Raw genomic sequence first — 22,250 nt, forward strand, 5'->3', positions numbered from 1 at the left:
CATAAATCAATTACTATAGTAGACGTGTAAAGTCTTTATAGATCGAGTTGTTAATGTGAGAGTGACCAGTTAGAAATTTATCACAATGTGTATGAAGGTTATGAAATCTCATGGTCAATCAATAATCATTTTTCTAAAGGAATGAAACTTTATTAAGACTTTCGATTGAAGTACACATTTAAAATACAACACAACAAACATCATTACATCAAAAGTTTAAAGCATGAATAATGATACAAGTAATATCATCAAGATATAATAATACACCACAATGTCAGGCTATTTCAATTCGTTTTTTGTTTACATGAAAGTAAATCAACAAACGAGTTGTAAACCCTCATTCTTTGAAGTGTACAAGTTGAACCGAAAGGCTTAATTGCTTAATAATCCTTCAAGTATCGAATGATGATCCCTCTACTTGTGCTCGACATATTAGCCATGACAGTGTAGAGGACAATGTGAGAGAGTGTAATATTACAACCGAACAATGGAAGAAATGAAGTCTAAAAACAACTTCGAGGGGAAACTTTTCCTTGAGTAATCCCGCGAGCATAGCTGCAAGTTGAAACTGCTGGTTTACTCCCAAAGGTTAACCTGATATCTTGCAGTTTGATCCCTTTACATGGATTAGTTGGACTACAAGTAAATTGTATTGCTTCTTTGCGTAGCGATGTACCCTTTATGTTTATGTAACTCACATTATTTATCTTCACTCCTGAATTCTGCCATGTACAAATAAATAAAAGTACATGTGAGCAAAAGATAGATCCGCGTATATACCTTGATCTATGGATCATTTTATTTTATTGAATTCAGGCCCTGTTCTCTTCACCTTAATTTTGCTGAATTGAAATTATTTTTACTGAATTGAAATTATTTTTGCTGAACTTAAATTATTTTTACTGAACTTAAATTTATTTTACTGAACTGAAATTTTTTTTGCTGAACTGAAATTATTTTTACTGATTTTCTATTATAATTCTTCTTTAAGAAAACTTATTTTTACTGAACTGGACTTATTTTACTGAACTGAAATTATTTTTACTAAACTTAAATTAATTTTACTGAACTGAAATTATTTTTACTTAATATTTTTTTTTAAGGTGAATAGAACAGGTCACGAGTGAAATTTAAGTTAAGCCCAATATATAAGTCAACTTAACCTAGATCATCGATATCATCATAACAAATAGGCACACAATTACTACCCTTGATTATATGGTAGGTGTTATAGTATGTAACAATTCGATCTAAAAAGTCAATGTATGTGCATGTGTTATATAAAATGAGGTAGAGTATACCTAATTGATGCAAGAAATTACCTGTCGAGGACATTGATTATTAGGGCAGTACATTTGATCAATGAGAATGGGATAATAGACATTTTCCATGATGATGTTGCGAAATATGACGTTACGAACAAAGCCGTTGCTTGGCCTTGCCCATGATTTGATTCTAACACCAAATGTTGTCTTATAAAATACAACATTCGATACAACTATGTTTTGTACACCATCTTCATGTAAGCTGTTGCCCATGCTTCCAATACTGCAATACAAATAATTATTGATAATTTAGATACGCATTTGGAGGTTCAATTCCCACTAGTGACAATTTGGGGAGTGGGATTCTAACCCGCTAACCCGGGCAGGGTTGACCCGTGAGGGGTTCTGACCCAGTAGAGCTATTCTCCTTACCAATCAAAAAAAAAAATAACAATAATAATAATAATATAGATATGTATTCTTACTAAAGCAAATACATAGTATGAATAACATGTTCAATATTTGATACGTACTTGAAGTCTTAATCCGATAATAGGTTTCGAACTTTAACAAATAATATATCTTCATAAACAATGATTTTACGCTTTAGAAATATTGTTTTTGTTAAACAAAAATTATTAAAACTTGAGGTGTATATATTCATAAAAGTATCTTACTTATAATTTCTGAATAATAAAATGTTGAGAGTTGACCAAAAAATTTATAAGAGTAATCAAATTAGAAACTGTTTAAGTGAAAGAAGTTGATCAATATAATATTCTTTCATTTGTACTACTATGAATGAATATGTAGCAACTTAGAGCCTGTTCTCATCAAATTATTTTCAGTTCAGTTCAGTTCAGCTCCTAATTTTCTTCTCTCATAAAATATTCATTTCAATTCAATTCAATTCAGCTCTAATAAGTTCAGTTCAGTTTAGCTCATTTCAGTCAATGAGAACAGACCCTTAATTATATAAAACCTCGATAGATTATATTGAACCTTAAATAATACTATTTGCTTTAAACTTGATGAATCAGGTATTCCTTAAACACCAAAAATATTACTCCGTACTAATATTTTGCTGGAGTTTACTTCTATTTAGTTGGATAGTCAATAATCACACCTCCAGTCGCAGGTTTAACAGGAGAATTAAGGCTTGTAAATTTTTTATATTATATTATCAGACATTGGATCCATATATATGATACATGCTAATTACTCCATATATGACCATTTAAATTTGTTATGCATTATTTGACCCCTTGAGTATTTAGTACTCCATATTAAAAGTTAATTAATTTAAAATATCAATACATTATTACTTGTTAATTTTGATACCAGCACATAAAACAAAATATCAGTAAAATTGCGTGAAAACTTATTATAAGATGATGGATGGGAGGAAAGGGGTTAAATTAAAGTAAGGAGAAGTTAATACCTTATACCATGGCCAGGACCGCAAGCAATTTTATTAACGACCATGTTTTTGGTTCCAGGTCCAATGGCGATACAATCATCTCCTGTTTTAATTACGGAGTTGTACACGGAAATACGATTAGAGTTTTGAATATTCATGCCATCCGTGTTGGGGCTGCCGCTCGGAGCTCTTAGTGTCAAGTAACTAATAGCCATATTATTGCAATTCTTTATGCTCATGTGACTCTTTTGGCTGTTAATTGATTTTAGCCCACGTACCACTATGCCACCACATGATACAAACGATATGGACTGCCCCAAACAAAAAAACAAAATGTAACTATGAGAAATTTGAGATTGATTAGTCATAAAAATGCTGGCTACAAATTTACAAAAACATAAATGAGCAAGTGATAAGACTAAATGGCTAACTGTTAGCTAACTATTACTTGTCATAGTACATACTGAATGCGCGAAGCATTAGTGTGTGAAATGTACGCGCCAACACATGAATGACATGCTATATAACTATGAAACTATGAACAAAGAAGGAATTGAAGTGTATACCTGAGCTCCATTGTAACAATATCCATTATGTTTCCTACATGACCAAAAAGAATGACCCCCGGCATCAATGGTACCACCATTAATAGTTAGCCCATAAATATTGTAAAACATAAGCCACACATTTGAACGTGCCAACACACGGTAATCCGATGGGCCAATTATTGTACCTCTCATCCTTAAGGTTACATGATTTCTACACGGTCCGTTAAAGGACATAGGTCGGACCACAAATCTACCCGAGGGCACATCAAGTATAACACGCTTAACCGATCCACATGCCCAAGCCCACGCCTTTTGGAAGGCTTGGGTTGAGTCGGTCCGGCCGTCACCCCTTGCCCCAAAAGCCACCACACTATATGCTTCATTTGGCTTTACAAGAACAAGTAAAAAGAGAGAAATAACAAAAAAATAAACCTTAACCATCTTCCCTTAACAATTATGTTTGAGAGGAAGATGTTTAAGTTTGAGGCTCTTGTTTAATTTTGCTATGATAAATTGATAAGTAACTTGACTTATATATAATGAATTTGTGGATGTAAAGTACGTGTAAATCTTATTATAAATGATTGTAAGTCAACTAATCTAGCTAGATCATGCATGTTAGTAAATTACGTTATCAAATACGTACTAAGCATGTGAAGATGTATACTTAGTGATTATTCATGAGAATCTTGTAGAGTTCCTAAGAAACAATAATGCAATAGCATAATTTAATTTATAATCAATGTATAGTCATTAATTTGGGTAATGAGCCAATTATGACCTACAATCGTATCCTCAACTTGTAATCTTTGAAGTCTACAATATAAGCTAGGAATATTTTCACGTATTTATTGATTTTATGCATTTTAATCCTTGTACTTAATAATGTCTGTATGTCCTTATTGTTGATTTGTCGTTAATAAGTTACTTGGTGAAGAATTTTGTGTTTTTAAACTCATTTGTAGCTCATTTAAACCAGTAATTGGGAACCGCCACTTCATAACTTCAATCTAGGTACTTAAAAATATACGTATCAATAACTAACTCGACCTCACTAGCTGAACTCAATCCATGTATTCAAATTAACACCTCTACTTAAAAAACATGAGAAAGGCATAATTATATAGATAGACGTTACAAATACTACCTTTGTTTCGATTTGATCTTTAACATTAACTAATCACTATATGTACTTGTACAAATTTTAAGAAAAAGAAGAGAGATTGTTTATGTGTTGAGTAGGTGCATAATGTAACATTGTGGTTATAATGTTAAGAATTTTTAGAAATAGACCCAAACATAATGTGTTAAATTCATTCGAAAGACATGTTAGTTAATGATAAGTTGATAACATATATTCATTCTACATGAATTTTTATTTTTTATTTTTTGAAGGTAAGAAAAAGGGAAAGAATTAGTACCCCCTGGCCTCCTTATGAGGGGATTTGTTGTATGTGATTGTTGACGCATGTATTGTCCAAAAAATATGTAGCTTGTGCATCAATGCGTGATCCATATGAAAAATATTAATCAAACAACATAATTTTAACCTTGGTTAATAAGATTTATTTGCTCTATCTAATGCATTTTATTTACTTGGACCATGTTTAATAGATAGCTTAAAACTATACAAGTATATGACTACAATAATTATGACAAGTTATAACTTTAAAGATGTGATGTATGTATAAACAAATCTCACGTATGAATGTACGTAGATCTTGCATCTTATCCCTATTTAAATTTATAATGATTTTAGCTTCATTTTAAAGAAAAAATTATTTTGTTATTCATATAGAAATTGTACTCGGCAAATTAAACGTAGAACGAAGCTGGCTTCGCACTTAAAGCCGCATTTAAGGGAAAGTAATAAGTGAATATTGTCATGTGATAATTGAGAACAAGTACAGGTCATAATAAGAAGTACAAATAGTACTTATTAGTTGAATTTTAGAAATCCAAGTAAGACATAAAAACATGTGTATTATTAAGCCGTCAAAGCCTCTAAGGTAAACCATAAGTTAAATCTCGCAAATGTCGCAATGTGATGCGCGAAGATGTTTGGCGTTTCGCCGTTTTATATTGTTATCACTAATTATTGTACCATTTGTATTCAACAATTTCAGATATAGAATATAGATATTAAATTAAAGGTCTAGGTGATAATTTTATCGATTTTATTGTATCGCATCCACTCGATTGCCACCTTACCTCTTATTTTGAAAAAGCCAAATGTGAGAATTGAACGAATTAATGACTCGTGATCTCAAACTTAGGGTCTGTTCATATTTACTGAACTGATTGGAGCTGAAGTGAACTGAACTGATTGGAGCTGAACTGAACTGAACTGAACTGAGCTGAAATGAATATTTTATGAGAGTGGGAAATTAGGAGCTGAACTGAACTGAACTGATTGGAGCTTAATTAAACTGAACTGAACTGATTGGAGCTGAACTGAAATGAAATTAAGTAAATGTGAACAGGCCCATAGAGATAACTAGATAATGTCTAAGCCATACTCGAATTTAAAATTTATACGGAAAAGTAATTGAAATATAGAAATTAAAGGAATCAATTCCGTGAGATTTTCCCATTCATCATACTGTGAATATATACAAATACAAGGCTTAACCTAAGCCATTAATTAAGGCTATAAAATAGGGAAAGCTATCTACTTAGCACTATTCTAGGCTAACAGAATATATACATTTGACTAAGATAATATATTTAGATAATTATCTTAACACACCCCCGTAGTCAAAGCGGGAGGAGGACGGACGCATAGACTATCTCTAAAATCTTCAAATAAAACACGTGGTAGTCCTTTCATAAAGATGTCCGCAATTTGATGTCTAGAAGGAACATGGAGGACTCGGACTTCACCCCTTGCCACCTTCTCATGAACAAAAAGTATGTCCATCTCAATATGCTTGGTACGTTGATGTTGTACCGGATTACCCGAAAGGTAAATAGCACTCACATTATCACAATATACCAAGGTTGCCTTTTTAATCGGACGATGTAGCTCCAATAATAAATTACGAAGCCAACATGACTCAGAAACCACATTGGCCACCCCCCTGTACTCTGCCTCTGCACTAGACTTGGAAAGAGTAGGTTGGCGTTTTGAGGACCAAGATAACAAGTTATCACCCAAAAATACACAATATCCGGACGTTGAACGTCTTGTGTCGGGACAACCACCCCAATCAGCATCAATATAGGATATAAGTGTAGAGGTAGATGATGGATAAAGATGCAAATTAACCAAGCTCAAGTGTACCTTGTATGTATCGAATTATCCGCTTCAGATCAGCCATATGAGTATCTTTCGGATCATGCATGTGTAAGCATACCTGTTGCACGGCATAAGAGATATCTGGCCTCGTAAAAGTAAGATATTGCAGCACCCCAGCAAGGCTACGATACAAGGTCGGATCTGAAAAAGGGGAACCCGAAGCACCAACTTTCGGCTTTGCTTCAACCGGAGTAGCCGAAGACTTGCAAGAACTCATTCCTGCTCTTTCAATAATCTTCTCAGCAATTTCTGTTGTGACAAAAATAAACCACCCTTATGCCTTGTCACAGCAATGCCAAGAAAATAATTTAAAGGACCCAAGTCCTTCATAGCAAATTCTGCACTAAGACGGGACATAATAGAACGCCTTAGAGCATCAGAAGAAGTGGTGAGAATAATGTCATCAACATAAAGTAATAAGTAAGCCACATTCGAGCCATCATGATAAATAAATAGAGAATTGTCACTCCTACTATTAGTAAAACCAATAGAAGCAACAAAATCAGCAAAACGCTTATACCAAGCTCTGGGTGCCTGCTTAAGACCATATAACGATTTCTGTAGCAAACATACATAATCAGGATGGGTCTGATCACGGAAACCAAGAGGTTGATGCATATAGACTGTCTCATTAAGCTCACCGTGTAGAAAAGCATTCTTAACATCAAGCTGATGAATTTGCCAAGCTTTGGATAATGCCAAGCTAAGCACAGTGCGGATGGTAGCCGGTTTGACCACCGGACTAAAATTTTCCCCACAATCAATGCCAACCTATTGTGTTTTGCCATCACCTACAAGACGGGCTTTATGCCTCTCAAAAGAACCGTCATATTTCACCTTATGAGTAAAAATCCACATAGAACGAATAACATTCACATCAGGCGGACGGGGCACCAACTCCCACGTCTTATTTTTAATAAGAGCATTAAATTCATCATCCATGGCCAATTTCCAATTCGGGTCACGAAGAGCAGAAATGGGGTTACGAGGTAAAGGGGATTTCGTAACATTAGTAGTTATAGCACTAAGATTCTTATATTTTGGATTAGGCTTAACTATACCAAGTCTACTTCGTGTCACTATAGTAGATGGAGGGGGCTATGGGCGTGAATGTGGAAGCAAGGGAGTATGACTGGGCTGGGAGGAAGGACCAGCAGCTGGCCCAACTGCGTGGGTAGGACTTGTCTGGGCCGTGGCTGATTGAACAGGCCCACGGTCAAGCCGAGACCTATTCTGCCCATCAGTTGGCAGCGTGCTAGGAGAAGGAGAAAGCACGGGTGGGCTTGTGAGACGAACTGGGCTGCTGGAAGTAGTGGTATGCGGCAGCCCTGTATGAGGAGAAGAGGGAGAGATATCTTGGGCTAATGTGGAAGGCCCGGATAAAGGAAGATGGTGCATGACATATGGGCTAAGTCCCTCATCCAAGAAATCATAAGCATGGGAAGGGGGAGTATACAAATTAGCAAAAGGAAAAACACTCTCATCAAACAGAACATGGCGGCTAATGATGATTTTATTAGAAGATAAATTATAGCACTTGTAACCCCTATGATTCGGTGGATAACCCAAAAATACACAAGGTGTAGAACAAGGTTGTAATTTATTAATGGTAGTCGATGGAATTAAGGGGTAACATAAACATCCAAAAACACCTAAGTGAGAGTAAGATGGTGCCTTTTGATAGAGGACTTGGAGAGGAGACGTGTACTCTAGTAATTTACTCGGAAGAATATTATGAAGGTAAGTTGCCATTTGCAAAGCATGATGCCAAAAAGATGGTGGTAAAGATGCATGAGCAAGAAGAGTTCGAATAATATTATTCAATGATCTAATTTTTCTCTCGGCCTTTCCATTTTGTGATGATGTATGTGGACATGATAGACGGAAAGACATACCATTAGACTCACACAATGCCCAAAATGGTCCATTATCATATTTCCTCCCATTATCACATTGAAAAGTTTTTATAGGTCGTTCAAATTGGGTTTTTATAAATGCTTGAAAAACTAAGATTTTGTCAAACACATCCGACTTTTTGGCTAAAGGGAAAGTCCACAAAAACTTAGAATAATCATCCAACACAAGCATATAATAACGATGACCAAAGAACTCAAAACCGGAGATGTCCAAAGATCACTATGAACAATATCAAAAGGCATAATAGTATTATAAATTGAAGACATAAAAGGCAACTTAACATGTTTTCTAAGTACACATGAATGACAAACACTAGAGCTAGAAGAGTGAGTACATTCAATGTTTTTATTCCTACAAAGAGACTTTAAAATAGAAGAACCCGGATGTCCCAAACGATCATGCCAAACAGAAGAAGCTAAAGCTGTAAAGGTGGATGAAGAAGACTTTGAAAAAGTGCTAGTGAGTGGATAAAGGTCCCCTTGGATATCACATCTCATTATTGGCATCCCCGTCCGATAATCCTTCACAGAAAAACCATACGGGTCAAACTCAACAGACACACAGTTATCAGTCGTAAATTTCGAACAGAAATTAGATTCTTTATCAGTTTGGGTGCATGAAGAACATTTGAAAGGGACAATGGAGGGTTCGGGGAAGGTAAAGTAGTATGACCACAACCACGAATTGGAATTGTTTGACCACTACCAACAATAATACCATTATGATGATTGCTCAAATTAAAATAAGACGAGAGATTACCGTTGGAAGATATCATATGAGAAGTTGCTCCGGTGTCCATGTACCATGAGGGATCGGGTTGTTGCAAAGTCATAGTGTTGAAAGTCGAGTCAATGTCCGTCGGAGCATAGGAATTGGACTGATGGGAAGCTGCATACGCTTGCTGAGGTCGTGGACCAAGGAGCCCGGGTTGCTGCTTCTGTGGGCCTGTTGGACGAGCCCATCCTTGGGTTGGATAAGGGCAAGGTGGGGCTGCCCATTGAGGACTCCAACCCCGAGGAGGGTACTGCCTGTACTGCTGAACTTGCTGCCATGGTGGAAGAGGCATCCAAGCTTGCTGCTACTGCTGACCGGGGACACTGTCGGAGCTCTGACCGAGACTGCCGCCGGACTGACCACCTGCGCCACCGCGTCCACCACCAGACTGCTTGCGGGAGCCGGATTTTTTCTGGTTTTTATGATTTTTGTCACGAGAATTCCCGGAATCACCCCCGGAATTTGATGATTTCCGTGGAGCACTCGCCACCATAGCCGACGCCGTAACCGCCTGCTTTGCTAAACCAACCTCCTCCAATGTGAGCATTGAACGATCTTGATAAAATTGAGGTAGAGGATTACTCTGCCTAATCAAGGTAGCAACACCATTGTAAGGTTCCGAGAGACCCGAAACCAATTGAAGAACAAGCCGATTATTATCCACCGGTGCACCAAAATTTTTCAACTGATCGGAGAGACTCTTAAGCCGCTGACAATAAGCCGAAACATTAGGGAAATCCTCCATATTGGTGTTAGAAAATTCTTGTTCAAGAGTGACGGCTCGGGAGTTTTGATTGTCTTGGAAAATGTCACGCAAATGTTCCCAAGCCTCCTTTGCCGTAGAGTCAGGTTCCATGATGGTATTCAAGAGGTCGCGTGAGATTGTAGAGTAAATCCAGCCGAGCACTGTTGCATCCAAAATTGTCCACATCTCTTTCTCCTCATCCGTGGAAGGTGCAGGGGCCTTCTTCTTAGGAGTAATGATGTGATGAAGAACCTTATGTGATCTTGCGTGAAATTTAAATAACTCCGCACACATGGAGTATTCAACATTCTCCATTTCAAGAGTGACGGGAATAATGTTGGATTTGATATTTGAAACAGTCATGGCGGGGTGGAACTTGGAGTCCGACATGGCTGCTATAGAAACAGGGAAGAAGAAGATGAAAGGGATGAAGAAGAGAAGGGGCAGAGAGACTAGGTTGCAGCGGAAATAACCTAGGCAAATCTGGTACCATAAAGGAATCAATTCCGTGAGATTTTCCCATTCATCATACTGTGAATATATACAAATACAAGGCTTAACGTAAGCCATTAATTAAGGCTATAAAATAGGGAAAGCTATCTACTTAGCACTATTCTAGGCTAACAGTATATATACATTTGACTAAGATAATATATTTACATAATTATCTTAACAGAAATATCTATATAAATGTAAGTCAATAGTAAACCTAAATAAATAAATACTCCCTCCGTGTCATAATTAGAAGCCTATTTCTAACATTTATTACTCACATGATAAAGGAAAATAGGCTTCTAATTATGAAACACATGGAGTGTAAAGTTTGTTAATTAATTAAATTAAAATGGGTAGAAAATGTGCATAAAAATAAATAACATAAAGTATTGGATGCGGCAAGTTGCACGCAATGTTTCGTCAGTCGAGACTCAAGAAATTATCATATCATCGCCATCTTCTTGCGATGAAGAACAAGTTTCCACTTGATAACAAGTTGGTGGTGATTACAGCGAAGTAGAGCAGCGAGGTCACCCATGGCGGAAGAGAGAGAAAGCTTGAGATTCTCGGTTTTTTTTTTTTTTGAAAAATTACCCATAAATCGAATTGGGGCTTTCTTATGTGATGTATAGTTATTGAAATTGATTGTCCAATATGATTGTATGTTGAATTGTGAGTATTTTGATAACATATGCATGTATTTTGGTTGAGAAATGAGCAACATATGTTATACTCATGACCTTTAATACGAGCATTTCAATGTAGGTTCCACCGCATACATATTATCAAACAAATTATACATATCCTCAAACAAGTTATACATATCCTCCATTGACTGGATGATATCTTCTATTGGGTATATTATATCATGGTTAAATGATATCCTCTATTACCTATATGATATCATTTATGATTGTGTCAGTAGAAATATCACCCAGCAAATAAAGGATATCATATAGCCAATAAAGGATATTATCCAGTTAGTAGAAAATATATCCGGCCAATAGAGGATATCGTTCAGGAATATATATCATCTAGAAATAGAAATATTATCCAGCCAACCTAGGATATAATATAGCTCATAAAGGATATCATCAAATTAGTAGAGGATATTATTTAGCCAATAGAGGATACGTACCATCCCGCCAATTGAGGACATAAAAAATCCGCATTTTGTCAGTCCGGACTGACGAAACATGTTGTCTGTCCACACAATACCTTCTCAATAAATAATTAGATAATAATTCTCCTTACATATTTTGTTTTAATATAGAGTAAACGTTAAAATATAGGGAAATCTCCCTCCTATCACAAGAGGAGGGAATAAGGAGTCGAACCCATATCACACCTGGGGGAGATGAAGGGATTAACCATTCCTCCACAGCTCACTCCTCCTTTAATATAGAGTAACAGATAGAAAAGTTTTTTTTTTTTAGAATTTTTTTTTTTATATATTTTAATATATAGTAACAGATAGAAAAGTTTTTTATTTTTAGAAAGTTTTTTATTTTTATATATTTGGTTGTGTAGACACCCATTTGTGTCTCCCCAAAACCAAACCCAGTGATGAGTACCTTTCACGTCGAATCATAATCGAATGAAGTGAAAGTGTGGAAAGTCTAGTGTTGCGGATAGTTTTAATTTCTTTTCTCCTCTCTCTGTTTTTGAAAACCTATTTTGAGAAAACAGTCAATCCAGTTTGGTTGTTCCATGATATGGGTCCGATAATAGTGTAGTTGGATAGGGTTTGAAAAGAGCTTTCCAACGATATATTATAAGCCCAATTCCGATGAATATTGAGGAAGTTATGACCAAATTACTAAACTAGGCCCGGTTTGAGCCTTATATGCGGCCCAATGATCTAGAGGAGGGCCTAATATAGATTTATCATTCCTAATGCAATTAGGAATGGTTTTAGGCTTCTAGATTCTTCTAGAAGGTTCTTTTCATTCCTAATTCAATTAGCATTGATAAATTGACTTTTGTTGACTTTTTAGAGTTTTAATCAGAATAAAAGAACGTTTTTGAGGAAAATACGATTTTATCCTCCTATACGGCAATTTCTATCTGATTTTAAGAAAACGCGTCAAAAACTTTGTCAGCGCCAAACGCCAGCTGTAGCGCCTAGCGCTAACATCCGTTTTACGCGTCAGAACTCTGTTTTTTATGTTTTATCTTTTTGGCTGATTTTTCTATAAATAGCGTTCTAAAAACCCCGTTTTCATTCACCAACTCTCATCAAGATTTTCTTGATTATTCTCTCTCTCTCTCTCTCTTTTCTAAACTAGCCTTATCTCAAATATAAAAATTCCGCATTCATTAGATTTAGAAACACCTAGCCATATTCGAAGTTGTCTTCGCCCTAGACGTGAAAGGTTTAATTTCTGAGGGTTTGGTCCCAAATCTCTCTTACAATTATTTGATTTAATTGTTTTGTTTATTATTTTCCTTGAAGTTACTGACGTGTGTATTTTATTATTAGAAAGAGGTATGAGACATCCAAGTAAGTGCTTTAATTGTTTACATTGTTATTATGATATAGAAATCATGCTTAGATTGTTATTTTGATTCCTAGTATCATTTTAGGATGTTTTATTGCTTCCTAGTATCATGTTTAGGATAAAGAATAAATTCCTTAAATCAAGCATGCTTATTATTATTATTATGATTTCTATGATGCCTTTTATGTTCTTCCTAATATTTATGATTGTTAGTATCATGTTAGGGTTAAAGCTTTGATTTTTATTGTTTAGTGACATGCTAGGGTTTGTTATTAATCTTGTTAGTATCATGCCTAGGATCTTGCTATTATTATTATGTTTTAACATGATTATTATTTTTATGATTATTTTAATTATAATTTATTATTATTTTGTTGCTTGATATTTATCGTTATTGCTTGATCACACCTTTTATGCATGTTTAAAGGGAATTTGTACTTGTAATCACGCTTAATAAGATAATCAATAATCTTGTTTAGGGTTAATTTGATTATAATTCAAGTGATCGCCAATAATAGTTTGTTTGTGCATTAAATTCAACCAACATAGATAAACAGGTTTAGGGTTAATCCTATTGATTGCATGTTAGTCAGAAAGCGCACATGAATACGATCAGAATAAAGTAGAGGCCTATTATTAGGGCTGGTTCAAACTCTAATAGGTTGGATTTGTACCTTCATCCCTGAACCCTATATGGTTCAAGACCTTATGGAGTTGACGATCTCTTGGATCGTTAAAGGGTGTAACCTTCACCTCGTGAACGGTTTACAAGTTCCTAAAACTTGTTGGAGACTCTTTTGCTCTATCTTCTTTCCCTTTGGACGCCACCGTACTTTAGTGTATGATCACAGTGGGTTTCAAGCTAGGGGATTAACGCTTGAAATATTCCCTACATTGGTAGAATTTTTGTTAAATTAACTAGATTAGTACTCGTGCGATGCACGATTTAGGAATTTAAAAGATACTTTTATCAATATTATATTATTAATTAATTAATAATTTGCAACAAATCATATGAAAGAGTGTTTTTAGGAAAAAAAACTTCATTAATGCATTTTTACTTTTTAGTAATTGATACTCATACTTTTATTTATTTATTTAAAAAATAATCTCCTCATATTTAAATTTATTTGTTAGAAAGGTAAAAAAATTAAAAATAGATGAGTCATAATTAATTTTGGAGGGAAATTTTTTTTATTATAAAATGACATGTGTACAAAGATGATGTCAGTGATTTTGACTTTAGTAATAGTTATAGATATATAGATATTTGTTGGAAAGATAAAAAAAAATTTAAAAAAAAAAATGAGCATGTCAACGGTTTAACTTTAGTAATAGTTATAGATACGGAGTAGATACTTTTTTTTTTTTAAAGAAGTTATAGATAGATAGTGATGTCATTGATTGAGTTTAGTATGTTACCTATTTAGTTTAGTATGTAATCGGCGGATATTGATGGTGCTTGGGGCCCAAAGAGAATCTTTAATTTGGCCCGTTTGAAAAGAGGATAATAAAAGGCCCAACAGAAAAGGAAATAAGCCCACATGCATGGCCCAAATATAAACACTCCGAGTCTTTGACCCATACCTCCCATGCCATATCTCATTTTTTTTTTTTTTTACATAGCAAGATAAATAGGACCCCAATCAAAGGCTCATATCACAAAAAACCAAGTACCTGGATGATGCCAGGCGACCTCTTGTACGTGCCACTTCATCAAGGGGTCTCCCTCGTACTTCCCTCATTAATAGTAGTGAACCGAACTAACTTGAAAAATAATTTTTAATTTTTAATCCATATGGTTGGGATGCTTAGTCTCATACTATTCCATTCCAACTTTTTGGTCCGAACACCCTTTAAGTACTTCATCTGATAAGGTAGTGGTTGAGTAGTTGTTACCTCTATGTGCTTATATGGGTTGCACTTAAATTATTAGACATAAGCAATAAAATATTTTAAGAAATGCTTAGATCCTTAATGTTTGGATAACATAAAACTTGCAAAATGAAGAAATTGCAATTAGCTATGAATTTTGAGTTCAAGTTAAATTCCTCGACTCCCCTTAGTCATTTAAAATTTACATATATTAGTATATTACATGATATGCAAATTCCCTTATATCAACAAGAAATGTTTAACAAAATCCTAAGAAATAGAAGAAAAAAGTTACTTCCTCTAAAACAAAATTAATTCATAGGATTTTAATTCCAATGCAACCAAACAAGCAATGTTAGATCTATAGAGGGAATAAAAAAATCCAACTACCTTTTATTTTAAAAAGCTAATACTGTCTCCGGTTTTTGTTAGTTGTAACAAAGGGTATTTTTTGTGAGACATAAAAAATTAATACTCCGTATGTTACAACTAATAAAAACCGGAGTTAGTAGTTTAGCTTTTGATGAAGGCTACATCAACTACTGGATATTACTAGTATAGTTCTCGTGCGATGCACGTATTAAAAATCAAAATTTTAATTTCATAAAAATGAAACAAAAATAATTCAATTAGTAAAAATCGACATATTTACATTAACAAATTAATTATTAAAATTCTATTCACCAATCACCACAATAATGGTCAATATATTTTTTACGTTATATGATATGAAAATTATTTTATTGTTGTTATTTTATTCCTTTTCATTTTTTATATTGCTATTTTATTGATTAAAAATGAATAAAATATGCACTACACAAGCTAAGGAAAGTCGTTTCCTATTGCCCGTAGTCTATAGAGGGATTCAAAACTAAAATTTTATCGTCATATTAATCGGTTTAATAGTTATGCAATATAATATCTATTTACCCATTATAATCACCAAATCTATAGACATAATTTTATCATTATGCAGTATACAAGCTAAGTACCCTTATATCTTATCTACCTGTACATATTTTGTCTAAGCATTGTGCTAAAAAAATACATAACAGTCGCACAACCTAAAACTGAGTGAATATACAACACAAATATGTATGTATAGATCGATATTGATAAATAATATATGAATTAGCTAGTAATAACAAAAAAATTTATATGCGGCCTGTAGTACCATGCGGGAGGGGTTACTTGAGTTTCTCGGTCAGGGGTTACTTAAGTTTTCGGGGTTACTTGAGTTTCTTGGCCAGGGGTTACTCGAGTTTCTCGGTCAGGGGTTACTCGAGTCACAATTTTTTGAATGCGGCCTAACCGAGAAACTCGAGTAAGCCCTGATTGAGAAACTTGTGTAACCCCTGACTAAGTAACCTTTAACTGAGAAAACCCCTCGAGTAACCCTTTTCCGAACCCCTTAAGTAACCCCTAATCGAGTAACTCAAGTAACCTCTGACCAAGTAACTCGAGTAACTCCTGACTGAAAAACTCAAGTAAGTCCTGACCGAGTAACTCAAGTAACCCTTGACTTAAAAACTCAAGTAACCCCTGATCGAGTAACCCTGACTGAAAAACTTAATTAACCCCTAAAAAAAATTAAAAAAAATAAAAAAAAAAACTCGAGAAACTCCTACCACATGGTGTGGCTTAGCTTGTTGCACCAAAAATTGCTATAGTAATAATGGACTTATTTACATTAACAAATTAATTATTAAAGTATTCACTAACAATAATGGCTAATACAAATATTAAGGAATGTGATATGAATAGTACTTTGTCATTTGTATTTCATATGTTTTACTTCTTTTTTATTTTTTATATTGTTATTTAATTAATTGAAAAACGAATAACTTGTGAAAAAAAAAAAACCGAATAAATTATTCTGTTCTATTAAAGAAAAGTTATTTTCTATCTCCTGTGGAGGGAATTAAAACTAAAATTTTCTTGTCATATTAATCGGTTTAGGGTGTGTTTTATTCACCTAATTTGAACTTTTCTCTTTTAATTATTAGACCTTAACATCTTATTAAAACTTATTCTAATTGTAATTTGTACTTGGGTAACCTTTATTAAAACTTATTAAAACTAAATTGAATATATCTGAACTTAATTGAACTTATTACGCTTGAAATAAGTGAAAATAAAGTGAACAAAACTGACGTTGATAGATGTACAACCTAATATCTATTTTACCCGTCATATTTACTAAATCTTTTTTTTTTTTTTTGAAGAAGAATACTAAATCTTTATTGACACAATAAGAACCTTATATCTTACCTACATATATACTTTCATAAGCATTGTGCCAAAAACTTTTACATAGTAGTCGTACGATAACCAATTGATTGAATATACAACATAAATATATAGATGTAGATCAATATTAAAAACTAACATTTGAATAAAAGATACGGAGTATTTATTACTTGTAAGATTTATATGAATGAAAGACATAATTCATCATCAACTAATCAATCATGTTGGTAATGTATTTTATTATTATGACATGTATTCTTATAAATATGAATGAATAAAAAAATTATAGCATAAAATTATAAATATGTAATTTTTACATATAATATTACAGATATAAGATAAGCGAGTCATAAAATGACACTTGTTAGCTCTCATTGATCCACTTGTCATAAATTTTGGCATAAATTTTTCTTATTTAATACTTCGTATATAGTACTACAAATATAAGATATAAATCGAACACTCAAAATTACCCGACCTTGCCGAAGGCGACTCAAACACTCAAAATTGACACCTCTAAGATCCACATTGATTCGCTTGTCATAATTTTTTGGCACAATTTTTGCTAACAATTAACTCATCTTCTTTGCAAAATGATTAATAAGTAATTAGCATTTATTTATCATATAATCTCAAAATATCCAAAGTCATATATTTAATCGATCATTATTTATCTCATAATGTTTGGAGGAAAAAAAAAAGAAACACTCAGCTCGATTCCTTAAACAGTCGTTTAACGCAACTACTTAGTAAAGAATTAAGAAGAATATCATACATTAATAATACTCTGAAACATGAATAGATGATATGCATTAAGTCATATACAAAATACAGATATAAATAGAGTAATATTTTTATTTTCAATTATTTACCATAATTGAATTTAGTTACTTTATCTTTTGTGCTTCATATATATATATATATATATATATATATATATATATATATATATATATATATATATATATATATATATTATTGTTTTACTATATTAAGAGAAGCGAATCAGAGACAGACATTTGGCAGCTCCACATTGATCCGCTTCTCTTTTAGTATAGTATATAGATAGATAGATTCCAACATCAATACATTGCCTATAAGCCTAGCAGTCAAATTTTTATTAAGTAGTGTTTTGACTTGGTGAAAATACCTTTAAACTACATAAAAAATACTGCTGAACATGCCCTAAGTCATTCCTTAATTAGGCTCTTCTTCATTTTCACAAATTCAATTTTTTTTTTTTTTGGTTAGATGCTTATTCTTTTAGCCTACATACTCAATAATGCTTATTTTAGCTTATTGATTAAACTTAGCTTAATTGTATGTATAAACTTTTTGAGTTTTTCTTCCTTGAAAGACAAAGTTTTTCTTTCAATCTTTAGGAGGATCTTTTTTTCTTCGTTAGAAAGACAGGATTTTTGTTCTCTTCTTTTGAGGGAGGATTTGCTTCTCTTTTTTTAAGTGAAATTGTTTCATTGGTGAAATATTATGCATGTGGCGTGGAATCGCAAATTTATCAATTTATCAAATACAATTAGATGAAAATCATCCTCAAGACTACAACAAATTGTTAGATAAGTCTCATTCATCTCCTCTTTTACACTCTCATATACTTCTTCCTCCATAAGTTTTCTTGTAATCATACAAACTAAGAGAAATCATTTTTACAATTATGCTATCCCTTAATTAAAAACGTTACAATGAAAAATTATAGTTTTCCATTAAATGTTTACAACTAAAACAAACAGAGCCCGGCCCTAATGTAATAATAAAACATCCATTTATATATAAGCCATCAATCATTGAAGTTTATACATACAATTAAGCTAAGTTTAATCAAGAAGCTAAAATATTAAAAACAAGCTTCTTTAATTTATAGTAACAATGTGTAATTAACTCATAAGAAATGAGTTCTAATATAAGCAACTTCGAGGGGTAACTTTGCCTCGACTACTTCCACGAGCATAGCTGCACTTTGATATTGCTGGTTTATTCCCAAAAGTTAACCTAACATCTTTCAACTTGATCCCTGTGCATGGATTACTTGGACTACAAGTAAATATTATTGCTTCTTTGGTTCTTGATACACCTTTTACATTTATGTACTTTATATTACTAATTTTCACTCCGGAATTCTGTCAATAAAGAAAAAAAATAACAATCTATGTTAGTAATAATAGATACGGAGTAATAGATAAGTACTTATGTATCAAATAGAGTTAAAACGGACCTTAAAATAACCTATTTTCTATTATAACAATTGTTATTAAACATGTCACAAATTACGTTTAGTTAACTGTCATGTACGGAGTACATATTTTCCATTATTCGTTTAGTTAAGTCGATTTTTTGATGAAAGAATTACAGAGTATCGAAGTAAAATATTACCTGATGAGGGCATTGGTTATTTGGACAATATTTTTGATCAATAATGATAGGATTATAAACATTGTACATGTTGAGATTTCGAAACGTGATGCCACGGACAAAACTGTTGCTAGGTCTAGCCCATGACTTGATTCTTACACCATTTGTTGTCTTCCAAAACCCTACGTTTGACACTAATACATTTTCTACTCCAGATTCTCGTAGGCTGTTTCCCATGCTACCAATACTGCAAAATAAAAAATTATACTTTAAATTTACATCAATATTCATATAATTAATATATAACTCTTATACATGAATATGATATATTTTGGGGAGAGGGGTGAAGTAGGGCATAGATAGGGGGAGCTAATTAAACTCCGAATATAGATATTTTGTACGTACTGATTAAAATGTGCAACATAATTTTTACAAACCTTTACAACGATATTAGAATTAGGATGTGATACTATCGAGATGATTGTATACCATAAGTCCATAACTATTATATGAGTCATTTTCTTATTTTACAACCTTCTGTACCCTACACATCTTATAGATTATTATGCGATGGTTGCATAACTTGTATTGCACCAACAACAAGCATAACTTGTGTTGCACCAATACCAATACAAAAATATGTTGTGCAACTAGAAATAATATGGTCATGTGGGATTCTCGATACAAAAATGAGACTATTTTCTCCCTCCCATGATGAAGGGAAAACAAAAAGAGACTATTATTGCTTAAGATCACACTCTAACTCCTACACCTTGTAAGAGTCAGTATAGACCTAGACTTAAAATATAGTGAGTTAACTTAGATAATCAATTAATCACACCCTTAATTACTTCACATTATATTAAATTTAATTACAGAAGGCATCCTTAATTGTAGGCAGTAGTTGCAACATTTATTTACTTAAAATATCAGGCAGCATTGGATCCACATTATATGCTAATCAAACATTCAATTAATTGCATTATTCCCTTCAAATGAAAAGTAATGCCTTTCTTTCATTCAAAATTAATTTTTTTTTTTTTTGACAAACAAAATTAATTATCAAGTATTAATATTTTCATTTAAATTATTGACGTGACAACCAAATATAACAAACTGAATAGGTCAATTTTGTGTACATAAAGCTAAGAGTAAAGAACATGTAAAAAACATACCTAATACCATGGCCAGGACCACAAGCAATTTTATTAATGACGGCGTTTTGGGTGCCAGGTCCTAGGGCAATACAATCATCTCCGGTCTTAATCAGTGAACCATAAATGGTAAAGTGATTAGTGTGTTGAACGTTAATGCCATCAGTGTTAGGACTCCCACTCGGAGCTCTAAGTGTCAAGTGATTGAGATTTATTTTGTTGCAGTTCTTTATACTCATGTGGCTCTTTTGGCTGTTCAGTGACTTCAATCCATTCAACACTACGTTTTTGCATGATACAAATGATATAGACTGCTCCAAATTACACAAAAATAGACATTATGAGAATGATATAGACGAAAAAAAAAATATAATAATGATTAAAAAAACAATATAGCTTAAATAGCGAGATTAAATAATACATAGTTGTATAATAAGCAAATTTATATTTTGTACGTAGTTGTCACGTCAATATTTATAAATTTGCTTATTATACAAGTACTTACATGCTAGGTTTTTGCCTTGCATGACCAAATGCAATTTCTTACATGACATCAACTTTTTAAATTATGAGGTATTAGATACTTTTACAAAATGTAACATATTAACTATAATATGTTACACTACTTGTGCTATACTATGATACTATCAACTTATATATTGACAGTCTAATAGAAACATATATCATTCCCTAAAATCATGAACAAAAATACCACAAACAAAGAAGATTAATTATATATCCATTTATAAAATTAAAATTAGTAATGCATTAAGTTTATACCTGTGCTCCATTGTTACAATACCCTATACGATGTCTGCATGACCAAAAGTCGTGACCCCTAGCATCAAGGGTACCACCATTAATAACAAGACCATTAATATTGTAAAACATTAACCATACACTTGACCGGGCCAAAACCCGGTAATCCGATGGCCCGATGATTGTACCCTTTATCCTTAAGGTGACCTGTTTCCTACATGGACCGTTGAAGAACATGGGTCGGACCACAAATTTTCCATGTGGTATAATGAGTGTGACCGGCCTTGTCGATCTACAAGCCCAAGACCATGCCTTTTGGAAGGCTTGGGTTGAGTCGGTCCGGCCATCGGGCCTTGCCCCGAAATTTACTACACTCTTTGCTGCATTTGGCTTTGCTAGAACAAGTACTAAGAAAGAGATGATAAAGAGCTTAGTAATATTGTTAAGAGGAAATAACTTAACCATCTTCCCTTTGCAAATTTTAGGGAAAGAAGGATAAGTGTTATAATTGTGGCTTTTGTGTTATCATAAGTGTAATATATATATAATTTTGATTGTAGATCTTATGAATGATTATTAGTCAACTAATCAAGATAAATCATGTTATTTTAAGTCTTTTATGTCCTTTAGTACGTATGGTGCCATTGCTTATGTACGAGTAATCTTTATGAGCATGTGAAGATGTATAATTAATTATTTGATTAATGTTAATGAGGATCTTATTAGTATTGTCTCCCTTTTAAACAATGCAAGAAAGAATATAGCCTACTTTTCTGCTTCATATTGTTTAATCTAATGGAGTAGTTAATTATAACCTCCATAAAATAATTGAGACAAACCCTACTAGGTATCAAACATTTGAAGAATTATTAAAATGCGTTG

At 33.2% G+C, this 22,250-nt stretch overlaps 3 protein-coding genes across 3 annotated transcripts; all 3 read right to left on the bottom strand.

Annotated features, from left to right (window-relative positions):
- Positions 1 to 141: 141 nt before the first annotated feature.
- Positions 142 to 3,731, bottom strand: LOC110738534 (polygalacturonase-like). Its single transcript, XM_021918937.1, has 4 exons — positions 3,252 to 3,731; positions 2,707 to 2,996; positions 1,323 to 1,548; positions 142 to 722 (listed from the first exon to the last, which is right to left on the bottom strand). The coding sequence occupies exons 1-4, from the start codon at positions 3,672 to 3,674 to the stop codon at positions 504 to 506; spliced, it is 1,158 nt and encodes a 385-aa protein (XP_021774629.1). The 5' UTR covers positions 3,675 to 3,731; the 3' UTR covers positions 142 to 503.
- A 5,795-nt stretch (positions 3,732 to 9,526) lies between these two features.
- On the bottom strand, positions 9,527 to 10,537 carry LOC110738572. Its single transcript, XM_021918971.1, has one exon. It carries the CDS (start codon positions 10,535 to 10,537, stop codon positions 9,527 to 9,529), a length of 1,011 nt encoding a protein of 336 aa, XP_021774663.1.
- Positions 10,538 to 18,219: 7,682 nt separating this feature from the next.
- Positions 18,220 to 21,869, bottom strand: LOC110738535 (polygalacturonase-like). Its single transcript, XM_021918938.1, has 4 exons — positions 21,390 to 21,869; positions 20,631 to 20,920; positions 19,477 to 19,702; positions 18,220 to 19,223 (listed from the first exon to the last, which is right to left on the bottom strand). Exons 1-4 carry the CDS (start codon positions 21,831 to 21,833, stop codon positions 19,002 to 19,004), a joined length of 1,182 nt encoding a protein of 393 aa, XP_021774630.1. The 5' UTR covers positions 21,834 to 21,869; the 3' UTR covers positions 18,220 to 19,001.
- Positions 21,870 to 22,250: the final 381 nt, after the last annotated feature.

This window comes from Chenopodium quinoa, unplaced genomic scaffold (assembly GCF_001683475.1).
Source record: "Chenopodium quinoa cultivar QQ74 unplaced genomic scaffold, ASM168347v1, whole genome shotgun sequence".
Lineage (NCBI taxonomy): Eukaryota > Viridiplantae > Streptophyta > Magnoliopsida > Caryophyllales > Amaranthaceae > Chenopodium > Chenopodium quinoa.